The 22272-nt window shown below is 38.9% G+C and overlaps 1 protein-coding gene across 6 annotated transcripts in view; it reads right to left on the minus strand.

The window, feature by feature from the left end:
• LOC131686169 (uncharacterized) overlaps nucleotides 1-22272 on the minus strand; it is a 95249-nt gene that overhangs the window by 9800 nt on the left and 63177 nt on the right. For 2 of the 6 annotated variants that reach the window (XM_058970387.1, XM_058970377.1), the window contains exon 1: nucleotides 18328-18547. The exons of 2 other annotated variants lie outside the window; for them this stretch is intronic. In XM_058970387.1, coding sequence (XP_058826370.1) covers nucleotides 18328-18476 — 149 coding nt within the window. In that variant the 5' untranslated portion in view covers nucleotides 18477-18547. Of the gene's footprint in view, nucleotides 1-18327; nucleotides 18549-22272 lie in introns of those variants that run through there. 2 more of the 6 variants (XM_058970396.1, XM_058970421.1) reach the window with 2 other exon arrangements.

Genomic DNA, 22272 nt, shown 5'->3' on the forward strand with positions numbered 1-22272 from the left:
TTAGTCAATATTTCTTGTCAAAATCATTCAATTAATTTAGTCGATATGCAGGTTGAAACATATAATATGTGTCGATCATATGTAAAATTTTCAGTGCTGCGAGCGACCAAAGTTTAAAAAAGTGCATTTTTGACCATTTTTAAAAGTTACTCAATTTTAAATGATTTTTTTTACCGAAATACAATTTTTTTCGAACCTTTTAGAATTTAATATGACAAAAAATATGTTTACGTTAATTTTAAGCCTAATATCACTAACATCGGATGGAAAATGTTGATGCTATGGCACATTGAGCGATATGGAAATTTCATGATTTTAACGGACCCTGTCCTGGTGCGGCGGTTTAGAGCGTGTAGCACTGGTCTCATAAGCCAGTCGTCAAATATTCGAGTCCCTATCGGGAAGGAGTCTCAGTGAGAGCACTATCCAAAACCATTCAAATGCCGCAGGATGGATGGATGCCAGTTCGAGAAGACTACCCAACACAAACAATAACTATCAAGTATAGAAGATTATTTCAGCCGAAAGTATGATTGTGCGAAAAATAAAAAGTTACAGTTTTCACTCAGTGCTCCATACCATCTACATTTTTCATCCGACTTTTGTGACCATTGTATTAAAATTTATGCAAAAAGATTATTTATCTCATTAGATTCTAAAGGAATTTTTTTCTGTCCTTGATTTATTATAAAAAAATCACTAGAAATTTTTTTAAAAAAGGTCGAACATTAGACTTTTTTTGCTTTGGTCAATTTTAATCATAATAAATGTACATTTTTCGACAAACATACAATTGCGGCTTAAAAGCCAACTGTCAAAATTCTCTTTGAAAGGAAATTCCGGGCAAATACAACAGAAAACTTTTTTCTTTTGCTTACTATAAACATCTGTGAATACCGGGTAACAGTTTGTCTGAGATTTCATTTCAAAGAGAATTTTGACAGTTGGCTTTTAAGCCGTAATCATATGTTTATCGACATTTGATCTACGCATATTATATATACGGAAAGGGCACATCAATACCTTTTGAACTGTTTCGATCGGATCCTATTTGAACAAGATATTGACAAATAACTAAAATAGTGCCCAAAAACACCTTTTTCAAAGAAATCTTGAAAATACTTCTTTGAAAAAATGGACTTGGTTTTGTATTCAGCGATCCAAAATTAACTGAGGAAACACCTTTCTTCTTAGCTTATCGCGATTACCTTAAAATTAATAAAATCTGTCACATTAGATTCTAAAAATATGAAAAATTATTTTTCTGCACTAAAAAATAGAGCAAAAACAAAAAAGTGAAAGTAAAAGAAGAACATTTTTCTAAACCCGAACTTCTTAGAAAGCGAAATAGGGTATTGTTTTCGTATTCAGCGACCCATAATTAATCTAGAAAACACTTTTTCTCGTAACTTCATTTTTCTTGTAAACTAGTGTAATCTTATTTAAGACCAAAAGAGATATGTGAAAAACAGAGCAATTTTCACTCGGTGCCTCTAATAACATCACCAGTTTTTGTCGGATTTTCGTGATCTTAGGCTTAAAGTTCTCGTGAGAAGTTTGCCTGTCACATAAGATTTTAAAAGATTTTTTTCGCTGATTTATTTTTTATGAAAAATCAACCAAAAATTAGTAATTTTACCAAACACTAATTTTTTTGACTTTGGTTGCTCTTAATCCTAAATTGTTGACATTTTATCCTCACATGTTATACATTTTTGGAATGGGCATATCAATACCTTTCGAGTGGTGAGTCGTTTGTGTTAATCGGAAGATTTGTTTCTGAGATATTAGCCAAAAACTACAAAAAGTGCTCAAAAACACCTTTTTTAAAAATCACATAAACGGTTCTTTGAAAAAGAAAATGGATATGATTTTCGTGCTCAGCGACCCAAAATTGACTTAGAAAACACCTTTTTTCTTAACTTCATGAAATTAACCCAAAATTTGTAAACTAGTGTTATCACTAAAAACACTGGAAGCATTCTGTGGAAGATCTATGTTTCAGTCAGTGAAGCAGTATTTTGAACCTAATTCTGGCACATGCCAACAAAAATGTTTGGAAAAATTGGATATACGATATCGAACAGTACGACTTCTTCCTAGCCTACAATTTTTATCTAGTTGCTGGAGAGTGTCAACTTTTACCAAGTTCAGTTGATTCCGTGAGACAGTAAATGCCAATTAATTTTGGAATTCGAAGTTTCTGGCATCTGGGAATTTGTATCATAGAATTGTTCTTCTGGAAATTCACAGTCGGGAACCAAATACCAAGGTTTAGATGCGAACCAGATACCAAAAATCCACGTCTCAAATTTTAAGCCAAGTACACATTTTTAGCAAAATTGACAGCCTAGAAATTTTAAGATGGGGAAAAACCAAAGGAGGACTTTTTAGGGATAGCAACCCTTATAAACATTGTATGATTTAAGAGCTCTTAACGATGTGTTCATGGTCTCATCTAAATAATATATGAAATGGTTTCACTATATGGGTTAAAGGTCGTGTTTAATTTTTGTTTTTAAGGGAGCTGAGCACATTTCATGAGCTGTTGCAATTAGTTCAAATCTAAATTTCACATTTGAACCTATTAAGTTATTTTATTGGTCTATGTCGTTAATTTATCGGGATACAGAATATAATGGTAAAAATGTGTGTTGTGCATAGATTTGTGCCTTACCAACAATTGCTCACTTTCCTAATAGAAAGAGATTAGAGAGGAGGAGCATTTAAGGATAGGAATAGAGATGGTGCCAAGCAAAAAAGCTAAAGGAAATACTTTCACTCCCGGAACCATGAAAAATACTACTACTAACATAGAATAGAAAAACACTCGAAGGAGTGCTAATGTTCCCTTTGGTTGTCATAACATAGTTCAACAAATAATCTACCAACACCCCCGAAAGGACATTTTAATTTAGTTGTAGTCCCTTTTCGCAACTATGCCTGTAACCTGTTACATGTTTACAAGTAGGAACTTTTTACATACTATGCACGAAGTTTTCAAAAGCTCTTTATTCCAAAAAAATAATGGAAAAAATGCATAACCGCTGTTTGACCAAATTCACTCATCACGATTCTGCGAGAACTACCTAAAATAGTTCAAGCCAGTGGTCTGTTATGGTTCTGCATTTCACAAAAGCAAACCTCTAGAAGCTAGCACAATACGAAAGATGTCACTACTATGAGATAGTTGGATGTATCCATCAGTTCTCATAGTCGAGCTCCTAGTCCGCAAACCCAAGACTACTACCCAATACACTACGACATCCAAATGAAACATCTAAATGGTCAAAAATGACTTATTGATTGCAAAACCGATGAGTGACATAACCGGAGTGTCATGACCACAACTCGGGCTTTTAATTCGAATCCAATGAAATGGCTAGGACGAGACCCAGGAGAGCTCAGTACCCTGCCACTTTTCAGAAAGCGAAATGATGCTGGCTTCTGGCTGAAAATCTCACTAGCAAAGATATCAAAATAATGAAAAATATTTTAACATTGCTAGAATTATTGCAATGAGTCAATTTAATGGTAACTTTTTTTGGACAGAGAAGTGTTTCGTAGCATAAGTTGTCTCATCTGGAACAATCAACAGACCTGACCCCAAAGCGCATGACTAGAGACTACGGCTTTTTTTTAATTCATTTATTTGACACGGCTCAATGCGTTAGCTTAGAGGAGCCATGGGTCTTTTATATATTTACAAGATGTAAAAAATAAAAATCACAACTCATTTTATTTTGAGCCTGTAAGATCCCGTGCGCGCAACTTGCTATTGCGAGCGGAGATCTTTTTTCGCGCCGGGAAGATGTTCCTTCTCTCGTTAATTTCGGGGTTATCTATGTCTCTCTCGTTATCGTTTACGCCCGTATCAGCATCTTGATTACTGCCTTGATACTCGCGATCAGATGTTTTTCCTGGCTTCTTGCCCTTGCGGGTCACGAATGTGAACACTCCATCCTTGGTGGTAGTTTTTTAACTGGTGGCATTAGTTGTTAAGTTTGAAGTACGCAGCTTTTACAGTTGTCATTATTGCCTGAAACGCAGCCACAAATTTGGCAACCGTTTGCGGTTCAGCTGAAGATATTGGAGCTTGGGTGTTGGTATTTCTTTCTGCAGGTGAGCTTTCCTCAGCAGTTTCTGGGCAGGGTTGTCCGTAGTGTGCCGTTTGTTCACAGAACTGGCACGTATTTGTTTGTCCTTGATATGTACAAAGAGTTCGCTGTGTAATGGTAATCACCCCCTTCTGTTTTGTACTGCAGGGTAAGATATGAGGGAATGGGTTGGTCTACCCGCATTCTCACCACAAAGACACCATTTGAAATACCTGGGAAATAGTTTCTCCATGTGTCCTCTGTTCCACTGCTCCGAAATTCGACATGAATTTTTTAATTGCCACTTTGCAAGTAAGATGAGATAAATCATGTAATTGAATTTCAATATTTCCATTATCCATGTATATAGAGATCTTGATTTCAACGTTGTCACAAACAAGGACGTGTTTCAAGTTGTTTTGCGAAATAAATCTTTTCGCCTGGGCGAATTTTTTGAAGGTTATCAGCACCGCACGCCTGACGTGTTCAAGCTGTATGGAGGTGACTTCCGAAAACCGAAGCTGCATTTTCACCTTCAGCAGATGTTCCACATCACGAATACTTGGTCTTATGCGAAAAGACCTGAAGTCAATCGCCACTATGTTAGGCCGAATAATCACGTTTTGTTGATGAGACTCAGTCATCTTGAAAAATCACCCAAGAATACAAATAACGGTATCCTTTGTTCTTCAAACAATGCACACAAGTAACTGTTTTTTCGTTCGCTTTGCACTGGCTCGGACAGAAGTAGGAGCACACTGAATATCGTGACCGCTGTCTTTGATGGTTGAAAATAGACTGAATGAATTTAGTTAATTTTTGCATGTCCAAAGTAAATGACGTCGATGATTTCTGAGAAAAATTGAATCAAGGATAGAATAAGCAAACTATTTACATCTATTTAATTCAGATCACTTTCAGTTCTCCTAGATACTCGGAAGCGAAATGCAACAGGATGTGTAGCCGCATACTTACGAATTGAAAAAAACGCAATCGTTAAACTTAACGCATTATTTTATAAATTATGATTTTTTTTCGAAAAGCAGTATAAAGAGTGATCATTTTATCTGGGAATGCAAATGGTCAAAGTTCATGTTCCAGCTGTAATGGAACCATTGGGTATTTTCTTACTCAACAGGTTTTAATAATTATATACGTAATCTGTATCTATCTATCCAGAGTTGTAGTAATGTCGGCTATCAATAATATTCTTATGCTTATCCACTATTTACGCTTACTTATCATAACCAGTAGTAAGCATAACAAGAAATAGGCGCGCCGAAATACATTTTTGACATATTATTCAAACGATCACCGTGGAAGGTTAATATTCAATAACACATATCACGAGAAATTTACCACTAGATAGAAAACGCAACAATATTAGGTTTGATAAAATATAAGCAATATCCCTCATAGTCAGCTATCAGGAGTTCAGCTTATTTCGCACATCATTAATTCATCAACTGTGAAATCTCCCAAATTCTCGGTAGCCGGCTTCCCAGAGCAATTAATTCATATCATCATTATCATTACTAGAATAGACAGCCACTAAATGATTGCTTTAGATAGATTTTTTAGGCACCCAAAATGTGCGTTTAAAGGAACTTAACTGGAAAGAATAATTTCGGCGATTGCTCCTTTTCGGTGACGGCTTAGGCTTCTTGGGGTTACAAATCAATTACGCGCAAAGTTTTTTTTTATTCAGATTCAATAGTCCATAGTGGCCTTAGGCCACGCACGACTCCCATGCTTCTCATTTGAATGAAGTCGTGGATCGCTTGCGGCCCCACGCGAACCTGTTCCGTAGAGAAGTTTTGACATTCTAAATGCTTGGCCGATCTCGTCTCGTTTCGTCCTTATAACAGAATGATCTCGTCGGATTCCTCACAGCAGGTTTACAAATGTAGATGAGTTCCAAAACATTACAAATATTTGAAACGGCTAGAAATAAGCATAATATTGAGCATTACCACGTCAGCCTGTTAAGGGGCAAAAACAACTAAGATGCTCTTCTCAGGCCCACTTACTAAATTGACAATTTTATCTCGTAATAACTTATGCCTTGTGATATAAAGGATGAGTTGCTAATTATTGCGACACTTTCAAACTAGCTTAACTTTTTCATACCTTACCGAACTAAAATAAATTTTGCCAATTTCTCTTTAGAGCATATTGTCTACATACTCTGATTTTTACGGTTGTCACTGTAACTCCGGTCGAGATAAAAGAAAATCAGCAAACCGCTCGGGAAAGGATTTTATGCACCCACGTGCAGAATCCTGAGTTGTCGCATCGCGCCTTACGAAAACTGATGGATATTATACATATGAAATTCGTTTTGATGGTGGTTCGACCTCTACGCTGATGTGGAAAGAGCTGAACTTTAGGGCCCATTCGTAAATAACGTTACAATTTGTTACATGTGGGAGCGGGGAGTCAATTTTGGGCAATTTTTGCGTTACGTAATTTGTGAATGATCTTTTAACGGTGAGAAACATTACACTTGAGTTAGAGATTTATTTTTTAATGAAGTGTTGGCTTAGAATTATGCTGCTTAGATACAGTGCCTGTCTAAAAGAAACGGTAAATTTCGGATTTCCACAGAATTACTACAAACGGTAAAAAAGTTCTATGTACATTAGAGCGTTTGTACGAATCACTGAGAAGTATACAAAATAGAAAAAAATCCTGAAATTTTTAGGGACATCCTTCGAATGACGGAAACATGCGGAAAACTTCAAAATCCTTCCAAAAATTTCAAAAGATTTCCAACAAATTTCCAGGCATTTTTTTATCAGACTTCAGAGTATATCAATAAATATCAGAACAGGTTTTCGATTGTCAGAGAATTTCAGTGAATGAACTCAATAAAGTATATTCTACCAAACAGTAGGAAAATCTTATGACACGAAAGGATTGTTTCTATGTTGGCTCCACATTTTTCTGAAGTATGAGGAATTCACATGGCATTCTCGCTACCTTTGCCGAAGCTATCGTCGAAGCGGGCTTATATTTCTCTGACTGTCGACTAATTCTGTGAAAGTTTCTCACGAACGAGAAGTTGACTCTTTCTCGCCAGTATTGAGCGTATCTAGTTTGTTGTACGCCAACTCCCTGGAAAGATTACCGCTTCGAGTTCTTTCTTCTTCTAGATCCTTCTTCAGCATCGTTAACGAACTGTCCTTTCCTTCTTCACAAATTTTTGATCTTGTTGATGGGGTAAAGTTTCTATAATTAAATATTCACCATAATCATTGAAAATGAAATAAAAAAAATTGATCTATTACTTTGACATCAAAATCCTTGGCCCTCAAGCTTATATTTCGAAACGTTTCCTAAACAAACAAAGTATGTTTATTAAATAACCAATTATTCATTATTTAAATATAATTACTGCAACGCTTGCAACATGCCTTGCTTGCTCCTGTTTTTTTTTAATTTCTCAGCCAAATAATTTTTTTTAAAATGTAGCATTTCTATAAATTCAAGAATATCCTACATAATCCTGGGAAGTATTATATGATTCTATGAATTTTAGAAAGGTTGTTTCAGCATCAAAGGGGTAACTACGATCTACGGGGTGGTTCTTCAAACTCCAAAGAATGCTTCTAATTTCAGAATAGAATATGGATCTTAAGAATCTAGCAAATGTCACGAAAGTTATTCAAATTATAGCATTTTATTCAGCACGGTATGTTCTATGAACTTCGGGCAAGTTTGCAGCAGAATCCGTTATCCGGTAATAACGGAAGTCAAATGTGAGACTCATTAGTAGAACGACGCAGTATACGTAAACACAAGTCACGACGGTGGAGTTGTGGTCATTTGTTTCTCATTCTCCAAACCACTCTATCATCAAAATTATTTATAGAAGAGCACTTGAGCGCGTCACTCATTTTTTTATGGGGAATATTGTGACTGGAGCACACATTGCAAACGATTACAAATTCATTTACATCTGTAATGTTTGCTTCGCTGAAGGGAAACTGAGAAATTCGAGCGGAGAGATCTATGCGATCTGTCATTTTGTACATGATTCTTTGAAGCGTGTTGCTTAGTTCGCCAGTTATGATGTATTTGAAGCCAGTATTGTCTTGTGATGGGGACATATCTCAACCTTGGTCTGCAAACTTCAGAGAAATTCTTCGAGCTAGCTTCGTAACAGCTTGGTGGCATTTACGGAAGTCTTAGGTATGTCATGGAAATTCATCAACCTTCGAGTTTCCCAGAAGATGTTGAATTACAGAGAAAGCTAAATTACGAACTTAACGAGGTCAGACGGAATGGAGGATATTTGTATGAACAAGTGTTTTTACGATCTTCAAGCAAATATTTTGCCAAACTTGAGGTATTTCTGCAAGATTCAAGAATGTTCTTTAAAAATAAAGACAACTTTAGAAAAAAGTTTAGCATTTCTGAGGCGTTCTCAAAAATTAATAAAATCGTACAGAATTCTGGGAAGTGCAACAAACTGCAGTGTAGTTATAAGAATTTTTGGAGCAGTTAATCGAATGTCAAAGATTTTATGAGTTTTCACATATTTTATATGTACGACCTTGACCTTGACTTGATCTCCAGAAACAGTACATTGAGATCTTTCGTTACCACTAGTTTATGTGTACTAGTAGTAACGGAAAATCTCCATGTGCTGTGTCTGGAGCTTGCGTTGCGTAGCAACCTCTTCTCTAGAATCTGGAATCTCTTAGTGCTAGATCGCGTGACTCGTCCAGTTTCTAAATTGTTTCTTTGTGCTTTTCTGCATTCATAAAAAAATTTGGGAATTACTCCAAAGTTCAACTGGATGGATGGAGCTTCAAGATGTTCTTAGAAGCTTTCGGGATGTCCTACGAATATGAGATAATATCTTCCAACTTCAACTGGGAACTTTGAAAAATGTTCAATTCAAGAACGTCGTTATGGAATTCAGAGAAACCCGACAAACTTTATAGTTTCTGCGAACTGCAACGTTCTTACAAACTTGGAGCATATTTAGCCAAACTCACAGTATTTCTGCAAGCTTTCGAATAATCTCACGAAATTTTGAAGTTCTACAAACATCAAGGGAATAACATCAAACTTCTACAAATTTGAATTTCAAGAAAGACTAAGAAAACTTAAGGAAGTGAGAAAGTTCTACTCGCTTCAAAGATGGCATGTTCTACAAACTTTGGGCAATTCTCACAAACCTGAAGAAAGTGTAAACTTTAGAGAAATCTTCCAACTTCAAATAGGCTTCTCGGCATTCATGGCAGTTGTTATTTTATTACAAACCTGCCAGAAGAATTGGGTAGATTTTTGGAAATAATCCCTGATTTGATTAACAAGCATTCTTTTTTGCTTCATCCAAACTAGCGATTGAAACCAAGGATGTGACTCTCTAGAGATTCTGGATGGGATTTTCAAGCACGGTCTGATGGAATTTTCCGAATATTCATGAATCCTGGGTAGGATTCTTTATCGCGGATGGAATTCTTCGGAAATCTCGGATCTCGGTTCTCCACAAATCCCGGATGAAATTGTTCGGAAAGCCGGTTTGAAAAAAGTTGCCGGTTTGAATTCTCGGGGTTTACTTCCAGATGCGATTCTTCAGAAGTACACAATGGGATTCTCCAGAAATTCCACATGGGATTCTCTAGCAATGGCGGATGTGATTCTCCAGATATCTTTCATGAAAACTCCCAAACGCTTCTGGAAATAAATCTGCCTTGACGTTCTCTAAACATTTACGATGGGACTCACCAGAAATCCCCGATGCAATTCTCCATACACTCTAGACAGGACTCTTTGAAAATTCCGAATGGGATTCTCCAGAATTAACGGATGGGATTCTGTAGAAATCCAGGACAGGATTACCCAGGAGTTCTGGGTAAGATTCACAGTATGGTATACTTTAGAAATCTCGGATGGGATTATCAAAACTTCCTGATGGGACTCACCAGAAATCCCGAATGGGCTTCTCCAAAGATCCTCGATGAAATACTTCATACTCAGAATAGGTTTTATTTTCGAAATTTCGGATGGGACTCTCCAGATATTCTAGATGGGATCAGATACCGGATGAGGTTCCGAAGAAATCTAGGATGTGACTCACCAAATACAGTACGAGATTCTCCAGTAATCTTGGATGGGACTTTCCATCCCTGATGGAATAATTCAAAATGCTGGGTGGGCTTGTCCAGTATTCTCCAATGAGATTCTCAAAAAATCCACTATGGGATCTTTCAGAAATCCCGAATGGGATTCCCCGAAAATTCCGATTCTTATTCTTCAGAGTCCCAGATGGGATTCTCTACAGATCCGCGATGAGATGCCCCAGAAATCCTCATGAAATTTTCCGGACACTATTCCACGCGGGATTATCTTGAAATCCCGGATGAGATTCTTCTGAAACCGCAGATTGCTCCATATTTCGCTCAAAACTGTGTATTCTAAGTGTACGGTTTAAGCTATTAAACATTTCTAAAGTCCTGAGAGACTCTTCTCGCCTGTGATGGAAATATTCAAGGTCCGCTTGGGGCAATCTCAGGGTCATGTTGACAAGCTTCAACGGTCAAACGATATTGCTTGCTGAGAGCTCTTGACGAAGAACTATTGTGTCTATCTTCCCGCTAGCGAAGTCGGAATAAATGGTGTGGTCTCCAAAAATAGTTTGACTTGCGATGATCTTTACTCCAGTTGATGAAAATATTGGATTGCAAGTGGTAACTGCGAGGGATGGAACTAACACATATCTTCAATCAGACTCGTATCGGGTGACCTTCGCTGGATCCGATTTGAAATAATATATCCTCTTGCACTAGGCTTATCTGCCTGACGGTCTGTTTGTACTGCAAGTCGTGAACTGCCTTAAATGCAAACAATCGGGCCACACTGCTACCCATTGTAACAATACGGCCCGCTGTAAATAGTGTGACCGGAATCATGAGGATTATTCTTGCTGTGAGAATGCTGAAAAGTGTCCTTACTGTGGCGAGAATCTGTCCAATCTCTGGATATTGTACGCAGAACAACTTTGCGAAGATAAACTATAAAGTTTCCGTAAGGAACGTTTCAAGCAATTTTTCACAGAAATGCTAAAGAACGCTACAACACCAACTTTACCGAACTCTTTGACTCTCTTACCTCCTAATGAAGCCGAGGCAGATGACCCACACGAGGGTACAGCTACTGGGGTGCCTAGACACTATTGGAAGAGGAGGAACATTTCCTCTCCTACACTTCCTTGTAAAGGCCAGAAGGTGTCCCTTGAGGGACTTTTAAAATATTATCTTTCGGGTGTACTATAGGAAAACCGAAGCAACTAGCTCCTGGTTTAAACAGTTGACTGCTAAATGACCCCTCAGTGATCGTGTCCTTCGATGGCTTATTCATCGAGCGATGTCACTGACTTAATCACTGTTCTACGGTAGAATTGCAGAAGTATCATTCCGAAAAACGATCCTTTCAACATTTTAATAAATAGTTTGAAATGCGATGCTTTTGTCTATGTGAAACTTGTTTTACGTCCGATATTGAGCTTGATTCCCACGATTTTAGTATGGAGGAGTGCTTATGGGGTTCAAAATGTGATATTGTTTCTATAGAATTAACCTTCCCTTCGATAGCAGGTATTGAAGTTGCCGCTTGACAAGTAAAGGCAAAAACCTTCCATCTATATTCTCCCTAAACTGTAGCTCAGCACCGACGGCATCATGGCATCATAGAATCCCTGCCCGTAACGCAGTTAGTTCTGGGCGACCTTAACTCGCACGGTGCAGCATGGGGTTGTCTTTATGATAATAACCGATCTACCTTAATCTGCCATCTTTGCGATAACTTCAATTAGCGAGTTTTGAACACGGGAGAACAGCCACTAAACATAGTTACTGGCGCCGGTTCGTTGAGGGATTAACGCGAAAAACATCGATGAGTGGCTCTTTTGAGGAATGCATGCGATGTATGCAAAACCGAAACACTAACGGGAACGCTGAATGTGGATACTCGATTTCGCCAAAAAGCAGTCTTCTCAAATGAACATCTTACACAATGTTCGCTCTGGTTCTGTGCTCATATAGAACCCACATTTTGTGTACAAACTCGAAAACACTATTTCATACCAACATACGTGCACATGTTCGTCTACACAACCCAACCCCATGTACTTACACGGTGTGCGTACACCTAGCGTACACACAGGTTCGTGGCACCAGTTTTCTCCTTCTCACTCACATCATCACTAGCGTTGACTCTTTTTGTCTAGCGCAAGTCGTTCTCGTGTACGCACCCGGTGTACTACATAAATATTTGAACTATAGTTTGTACATCGTTCGCTTCGGTTCGATGTTCGAAGCGAACCTGTACATCGAGACAAAGCTTGTTTGAGGTTGAACGCGTGCACAAAATTTTGCACACAGGTACAAACTTGTTGATGTTCATGGGAAGTCTGCCAAAAAGGTTTACTCCGGCACAGAAGACGTACATACAACGCCGGGTTCGCTCACGATACCGTGAACAGAACACCGTTTTCGATAATAGGGTTCTCACTTGCTCTTTTATCATGTTACAAGAAAGTCCGAGGCCCACACAGAATTAAATTCAACTTGTTGAAGAATCTGCCAGACTCTGCCAGACTGCTTGCTGAATTAATCAAATAAATTTCCTTTGGGTTACATTTTCCCATACTATTGGAGATAAGCTGACACTCACCATGAAAAACCAGGAAAACCAGCCTCCGATCACAACTCGGCCAATTGGATACTGGCATGTATCCGACAGTTTTTCGAAAGAATAATCCTTTACCACTTCAGTAATTGGGTCAAAGCAAAGGGCTTTCTGTTAGATACACAATTTGTTTTTCGCAAAGACAAGAGGACGAACGATGTAACTGAAATCATATCATATCAGAATACCTTATTTTGAATCTCCTCACATTGCATAGAGCCTATCTACGAAAGACCAATTTGCTTCCATGATTTTTTCTGCATTTCTCAGAATCAGAAAGTTTTACATGCTTCCTAAACATCCTTCGCACTCTAGGGAAATTCGGAAATCTTCAGCCTTTATAAGCTTGTTTGCTTTAATCCAATTTGTCATCACATTCTCATCGCATCAAATCTGGTAAATATGCAATATGCTACTTTCCGATGCCACTTCTCTAAATGCAAAGTGATTTCTGCCTATTATTTAATTTGTGTTGACGTGAAATGCATATTCAAAGAACGGCGCTTGTGGACAGAAATGTGGACGCGATGCGCAATCAAAATATCTTTAAAATGTAGTGAAAACAATGTTTTTAAGGTTTTTAATACCGTATTTTTATTGGGTTTTGATGTAAGCGCCATTACCTTGTTTAACACTTGGTGGTATCCAACGGGAATACAGATCAAAAAGGCGAGTTAAACGAAAGCAATTATGTGGAAAGATTCCCCCCAGAGGCAGCATTCGAACCTGCGACAATTGAGACCCATTTCATCATTGGGCCGGAGTCCCAAGGGTTGCAGGTTCGGATCCTGCCACTGGGGCAAATATTTTTCACATAATTGCTTTCGTTTGCCTTACCATTTCGATCTGTTCTTCCCGTTGGATACCACCAAAAAAGAAGTCCTAAATTGTTTCACTTGAGTTACGTTTGTATTAAAATCGTGCTGGAAATCTCTTAAAGGAATTTCGGTAATCGGTACTCATCCAATGGCTCGTGTAACGCACCGTACACATAGAAATTGCCCTTACGCTCAATACTAGGTCCAGTAGCATGAAGCTAAGGAACTTCATCACCAAATGAGGAATGTCTTTAGAACTCTAGCGAACGGGGAACAAGTTTCGTTCGTGTTTGAATCAGGAGGAGATTACGCAAGATTTTATATCTCCAGATACTAAGCGGTCTTTCCTGTCACCGAGTAGTACAGATATGGGAGAAAGTTAGCAGAGATTGATGCAATCTGTGAAGAAAATGAATAGCATGAGGGTTCCAAGACTGCCGACAGACAAAGTTCTCAGAAACACTCCTGGAAATATAGAGAACCATCATTTTGCGCACTCTCACCTTTGTACCAATAGACGATGAAGGGAAGCCCGTGCGCCTAATCAATCTAACCGATTATTTTGAGATGTATTCGCAAGGTCGTTTGAAAATCGTAATGCGCATGTAGAGATCTCAATTGTAAAATGATGTCGCTAAGAAATCGTAATAAAATTTTGTATGTACATACTGTAGTCTTGAGCACGGTCACTATGGTACTGGATCGGTAAAAAAGTACTAGTTATTTGGAGCTGATAAACGGCAGACGGCCTAATCCGACTGGCTTTTGTTGCCGACGTCCGCTGGGCACGAAAACAAATCACGCGATGAATAATTTTAAGTTTGGGAATTTTTTCATGCGAAGCTTCTGTTCATAGTCCTACAATATGTGCTAAAAGCGTAATAGTACGCTCGATATAGCCGGCAAAACAGTACGACTCAATCATGATGTGACAAAACTGCTAATACATTAGGTTCGAAGACGTCAAATTGGCTCCCGAGGTATGACTCTAAATCGCATTACGAAATTGTGACTTGTCTTAGAATTGACATACACAGCTTGTTATTTGGCAAAATTTGGTCGCACTGGAGTTGGTTTCAGGTATCCTCATAAGATTGTGATGGAACAGTTCTTCGGAAACAGGAGAAATATTTCTAGGAATTTTAATGGAATACTCTTTATTATTTCTCTCATGATACTGATGGAATACTGCTAAGATTTCGAATGGCACCCTTTTCAGGACTCTGATAGAATCCTTCTGGTGAGTTCTATTCAGAATCCTGATATTCTACAAAAGATAACGACGAACTCTTGCATAGCAATGTATCCAGATCTTGTTCTTAATTCTGGGGAAAACTTGTTCACTGTTTTGGTATTTTTCGAAAGGAATCATTTTAAGATTTTAACAGAATTCCACTCAGTATATAGACGTTTCCTTGTTCAGGATTTTTACGATGTTCGCCTATTTGGGCGTTATGCAACTCCATCAGAATCACGATAAAGATCACAATCATGAGCCGGATTCTGTTATAATCATGGGCTTGATATCATCAAAATTCGTCGAAAGATTTCAGTACAATGTCTACAATGTATATGGGATAGCGTTAAAATGTCAAGCATGATTCCGCCACAATTCTGAACAGGATTTTCAACAGAATATTTGACAGAATTCCATTAGCCGAATTCCATCTTGAGAAGGATTCCGTTAGTTTTCTTCAAAAATCCTGAATAGGATTCAACCAAACTGTCGAGAATAATTCGACAGCATGCCATCCGAATCACTAGAAGGATCAGAATTCTGAAAAAAACATTTACTCAGATTGCTAAATAAGAGTTCACCAGAATCTTGAAAACAATCTTCTCAGAATACAGAGAAAAATTACATCAACATAAGATTGCGATGGAACCGTACTAAGAAGGGTTCCATCAGAATATCCAACTGCATCAGAAGCCTGATAAGGATACTATTACAATTCTGAGCAGGATTCCATTGAAATTATGGACTCGAAACCGCCAATATTTTGCAAAGGGTTGAACAATGCACAATGTTGAACAGGATTGCGACAGATTTCCTAGCAAGATTTCGTCAAAATAATGAATAGGATTCATAAGAAACATATGCACGATTCCATTAGAATCCTGAGGAGGCAAGCAAATCATGACGTGAAATCTATCTTGAGAAGTATACCACAAGATCCCTGATCAACTTTCCTCTAAAATCCTGAGAAGCATTCCACCTGAATACCGAGAATGATTATTTTGGAATCCTGAAAAGGGCATCATCAGCGGTCGTCAGAATTCTGACCATGGCAATGCTAAAATACTAAGCAGCATTCTTTCAGAATCCAGAAATAGACGTTATGACCAGAGTTAAAAATATTCAAATTCATTGAATGAAAATTGATCATATTCAGCCGCACTCATTTTCAATATTCAGTGACGCAGCTGAAAATGTCAAACGAACAAACCGCCCATTCATCCATGCAGATTTTCATTTGTCTCCGATTATTACACGAAGCGGTCGTGCAGCAACGAAACAAACGCATCAAAGAAGGCCCTGGCACAATGTAAGCGACGATGAGTGTTGTTTCACATGCTTTACCGGCATTTGAAAACATTTTCCAATATAATTAGTGAAATGAATATATTGTACGATATTCAACTGAATGAATAACATGGATATTTGAATGAATATTTTTTCTATTCATCTTGAGAATGATTCCATCAGAACCCTGAAAAACTTTCCAAAAATCCTGAAGAGAATTCAGCCTAAAATACCGATAATGATCCAATTTCAATCTTCAGCTGCAAACTATTCGCATCCTGATACAAGCACTCAAAAGTCTGAAAAAGGTTTACACAAGATCCCGAGTAGGAGTAAACCATAATCTTCAAAAGAATTTTGCCAGAATCCTGAGAAGATTCCTTCATAATTCTGTGCGGGATTACGAAAAAATACTGAGATTTTTTTCGGAACCCAGAAAAGATAAGTCAGAATGCTGATGGGATAACGTTAACATAAAGAGAAGAATTCTAGCAAATTCTAGCAAAGAAATATGTCAACACAATTCTAAGAGAATGTCACCAGAAACCAAAGAAGATACCAAAAATAGACTTAAAAGTGATCGAATTTCTGCAAATTAAATTTCATGTCACATTTAAGTGAAGCCTGTTTATTTCTATAGGCTAATGGCCTCGTCAGAAGTCTAGATGAGATAATTTTAAATCGATTTGCAAGTGTTAATTGGAAAAGATTCTTTGCTATGAAAATACGAGTTTGAAGCAAAGAATGCTCAACTCCCTTATTGATTGATGCCATATATTTAATGTTGGAGTCAATTATCCTTTAAAAATGGATTTCATTTATGTCAACGAGTCATTTTTTAACCTAATAACTAAATCGTTCCTTTGAAATGTTGACCAGTGATCGATGAGTTCTGAATCCGGTAATGTGTTCTAAGCAACACAATATCGGCAGTGTAATAAGCAAAACAAGCTTATTTAGAAGGAAGTGAAATCTCTCCTGAATTATACCAACAGCTAGAAAAAGGTCTCAGAGACAGCACGTCGAAACCGAAACGTGAAAAGAATACTATTGATGCACAATTTCGAAACCAGACAAGGAACATCATAAATCTTGTTTAGGTCATAACTTTCTTCCAGCACTCCTCTCATATCCGGCCACGACCGTAAAACACAAATTATCATTTGACGGTGATTCGTTCTTATCTCCAGATCAAGATCCCAGTCAAATTTTATGACATCTTCTGAGAATAAAGATCTCTTCTCCTTGCCGTGTGGTTGACGTCTCTGTTTATTATTCATACCTTTCACTCGGAAGAAGGTGTTAATTTTATTCCACGGGTTACAGCTTGAATTTTAATCGATTTTGATGCAGATACCGGAAGCTGGCTGGCTACCCTCAGCATCGTTCGTTGGTAAGCCTACCCGTCCAATTCTCGCAAATCAGACCGCCACTAATGCGACACTAAACGGTTCACCATTAGCGAGCGCGCGCACAAATTACAACCGTCCGTCCGGCTGCCTGCCCGCTCGGTGGGACCGAAGATCACAATGACGAGATGAGTCACACAGTCACCTCAGGGGCCGGCCTCATAATCACGGAATAATGCTGGGAATTTTGAGGCAAGAAAGGTTCTTTGTTCGGTTTGTTTGTTTCGGCTGCTGGTTCGAAAAAAATGTGCTTAGTTCAAGGTTAGCCAATTTCACCGTTTCGCGAGAGGACAATGGCCGAAAAAATACTCCATGGAGGAGCATCCATCTCTCTGCATGGATGACGAAGAACAGAAATCAAACTCGCAGGAGGCAAGTAAAGGTAATTATTTAAATTATTCAGACTGATTTCGAGCTAGAAAAAGAAAAAAAATAGGAAAGGAACAGCGCAATGATTCCAAGACCCTTCCCGTGGAGGAGCCTGGCAGCCTCGCGTTGTACCGCGCTGGAGCAGAAGACGCTAGTGGCGGAGCCGGAGAACACAAATGGAAAATGATTGAAGTGGCATAGAAAATTAATAGCAGTCACGCAATCGAATTTTTCGTTCTATCGTGTTTTTCCCTGCTATTCGCGCTGTACGGACTTGTCCCGAGTTCAGCGTGTATCAGTCCGAAGAAAATTAAACTAATCAGCAAAGTACGAACTCGAAGATGATATTATCTTCTATGTAGACGTTTTTTTGTTGTTTATTTGTTATTTCGGAGGCGGCAGCGTACCTGGAGTTCGGCTGTTGATGGCTTTGTTTGCCTGTTGTTGCTATGACAGCACCGCCCTTACGACGGCTGGTACCCCCAGCGCCTTGGGGGGTGCTCCGCCTAGCAGATCTTCTCGACATTGGATGAGATAATGCGCAGAACGATGGCATCCATTAAATGGAATCACAAACACTAACACATACACACAGTCTATCAAGGTTTCCACTGGATTCAAGAGGAACGCTAACAAAACACGTTTGATCCCACCGGTGAGATCTTTGCAACTGACCTCATCTCTCGATCCGTGCACGAAGCAGCCCGGCTGGCTGCCAGGGTAAAAAAGAGAAGAGCCAGTAATTTCCTCCTCCCTGTAGCGGTTTGAATGTGAGGCACTCACACAGGTACACAGCAGCAGAGCACCATCAGCAGCAGCAGAAAGGAAGCAAGAGAACAGAACTGGGAAAAAGATACACCTGCCATCCGCCGCCTATCCGAAGGAAGGGAGCGCTCAACGGCTACATAACGCAAAAGCAGCACCTTTCCAACCACCCATTCCATCCGCCTGCTATGACCTCGAACGCCCCCATCTCTCTTCACAGAAGCGGAAGAAGACAGCGGAAAGAGAAAACGACGACCCCCTATGTTCGAACGGGGCATAGTCAGCGTCAGGCCAGGCAGTGTGTAGTACCACGCTGTTTGTTGATGGATCGAAAAATTGTCCGTGCCAGCAGCACCAGCAGCAGCCCTAGTAAGAGGAAAAACAGCACGCACACCAGTGACTCTGATGTGCTCTGCGCAACGAAACTGCGGCTTGTCAGAGTTCGCGGCGGCGACGGTGGTCTGACAGGACGGGATCCGTGTGTGTGGGGACCTGGGACTGGATGGCTGGATGGTCGGCTTGGCAAGCTGCGATGGCGGCGTAATAAATCTCTCGTCGCCAGCAGTGTGCTCCTCTGCTGGTTTTTGTCCGGCTTCTGAAGGGTGGAGAGAGACAGAGAGGTGGATGACTGGGGAGGAAGGCCCGGTTTGGTTTCGTGGAAATCTATTGATCCGTTGCTATGGATACTGCTCGGGTCACCACATAAAATGGAAATAGTTTGGGGTTGGTTGGCTGTGTTGGAAAATGGCAGAGTAAGAGGCATCCTGATGAAATGATCCTGATTGATGGTGTTTCTACTTCGTGAACGTCTTTTTGGTTTTTTTCTGAAAATTATCTGCGCTTGGTAAGGTTTTGTCGTTAAACTGAACGAAAAACAGTTTTGAATATTGGGCATGTTGCATGTTGCAACCCTTTAATTGTCCTGTACGGAGTTTCTTACAATCCTGGATATTATACTAAGATTCTCCATTTTGTAGACTAGTCATTTACGAATTGTGGATCATGGAGTTTCGATATACGATTTCAGTCTTTTCTCCACTGCGAGGAAAACTTTATTACCTCGACCACTATCTAGATTATATTTTGTGTCTGATTTCAGACTGACGGTATTAAAACTCACATCCTAAATTTTTTTTTGTTCGTTTTTATTTTTATTTCAAAGAGCTTGAAGTTCCGATCTTCAATCTCTTGAATATCAGTGATTCCTGATTCCTAAATTAGTGAAATCGATTCTTAGTTCTAGAACCACGTTTCTCGGATCTTGAACACTATTTTTTGGATTTTAGTTCTAGTATTCCACATCTTGATAATATAGTCTTGGATCACTAACATTAGATTTCGAGTCCTCGAAGTCCTTGGATATTGAATCACTGATTTTGTATAAGAATCGTTTTAAATCTACTCCTCCGCCAATTCAGTAAGTCAGCGTCAGGAAACTTGGGCTGGTGCTGCGATGGCATGCAGTGGGAAGAATGAAGTGCCTAGTAACTCAAAAACATTCAAAAAAAATCCTAAGACCTATTTGATTGTCACTCTTGGTCTTTGCTTGAACAAATCTTCGATAGGCGGAATTTTTTCTACTAACTATTAGTGGTTATTGAGGTTATAATAATGTCCTAAAATCAACAAAGTTTTGAACACAAAAAGGAGGTGTGACGCTGCACACGCCGTAACATACAAACGCTTGAGCCCTTCACGATCATCCATTCATCTACCAAACATGTAAAACCCCGGTGATTAAGTGAACGTTAGGATTTATTAACTTTTAAACGCGGACTCAAGTGTGAACCTACACACGCCCGTATTAGCTTGATAATGAATCGGTCACGTGCGGAAATCCTTATCCTCGATCCTAGCAGCCTAGGTCCATGCCTTCAGTTGGGCCAATACAAAAAACACGGCGCTCATATTCACTAGACACGTTCTTTGACGACATGACCGGAAACTCGAATGATACGGACAAAATCACTCTTTGAGCATCTGAACCGCGCACTGAAAATAAAGTATATTCACGGTCCGGTTATACATGGTCACACATGGTTGTAAAATCGAATTTATACACGCGAAGTTACAATAATGACGTGGCATACAAACGCCCACGCGCTCGAACACGTTAACATACAAACGCTCGATCACTTCGCGATGACACACAAAGACGAACATGCAATCGCACTCATCCACGCATCCAGAAAATCTATCGAAAGCGACGTGGGATGCGAACGCAAACATTTTATGAAATTATAAACCCATCTCTTGCAGGGTAATTCGTTCTGTACCTGACAATAGCTCGTTGCAGAGCTGCCAAAAAAAAATCTAAGAAATTTATTGGAACATTTGTGCCTTCACCAATCATTACATTCACTTTCTGGATGGTTGAAAACACCGTAAAAACCATTTTCCAAAACATCCAACCGTTCGTGATTGGCTGTCGCTCATTTCGCGTAAACTATAGCTGCACATCTTGAACTGAATATTTGTGCAATCAGTTGATCAGGCTAGATATTTGAAGGAGGCGGACGGTGTACTGAGAAGTCAAGTTTTAAACACTTTATCTGTCTTCAATTTTTTCCTTTGTTTGTTTGTTGAATTATTTGTTGTTCTGTTAATTTTTCCTTTTTTATTATCCCAATTCCTATTTTTTCATCAATTTTTTTATAATTTGTTATAATAATCGGAAGAATTCACTATTTCGCATTCTATTTTTTCTACATGTTTTTTCCAGTTTTTGTATCCGAATAACTGTCGAAGAACTAATCGAAATAACCAAATTTTTGGCGCTGCCTATTCGGAAATATGCGCAGCAATTTTCTATCTAATTTCGTAAAATGCTCTGTAAATAATGACTAAAATTATTTTCATGAAAGTAGTCACTATCTGCACCATGATTGGTCCATGCTATTCGACCGGCGAGCGAGCATATTATTGTGTTGTTAGCACCGCCTCTCGGATTAACTATGAGTGATGGCTCGCTTAAAAGAAATAACCTAATTGAACATGTTTTGTCATATTGTACGGAGATCGACAGTAAAAAAAATGGATTGGATCAAATCGTTACCGGTATACCAGCTCGAAATAACTTGTACTATCGATCGACCCACCAATACATAAGGACCCTTTTCAGGGCTACCTACATAACTTAATTTCAGACGAGTTTTTACTGTCTCTACGTTATCATTAGGGTGTGCCCAAAACCTTTACCATTCGCAAGTCCTGTACAGACGATAAACTCTGACGAGGTACAAGCTGCCGTTCATTTGCTGTTGCCGGGAGAGACGACCGAATATGTATGTCGCTTCGGAATTTATCAAATATACTAGCTTAAAATAATTTGTGCTAATTCTCGAGCCACCAATTATATCGAAAGGCCCCCTCTCCCGGAGCAAAAATACAGTACATTCGTGTTGTTTTGTTGAAGTCTCAGGCCCACACTTTTTTTTGATGAAGCCAGCGGTTTAATTTGTATTTTCAATTCAGTATCGCAACCATTGATAACAGGGCAACATGTATCACTTCAAAAAAAAAAAAAAATATTGGCGGTGATGCCGTCGGGTGGAAAGAGAGTGAATGTTTGAGCTTTTTTGGCCTTA

The sequence above is a fragment of the Topomyia yanbarensis genome, chromosome 1 (assembly GCF_030247195.1).
Source record: "Topomyia yanbarensis strain Yona2022 chromosome 1, ASM3024719v1, whole genome shotgun sequence".
Taxonomy (NCBI): Eukaryota; Metazoa; Arthropoda; class Insecta; order Diptera; family Culicidae; genus Topomyia; species Topomyia yanbarensis.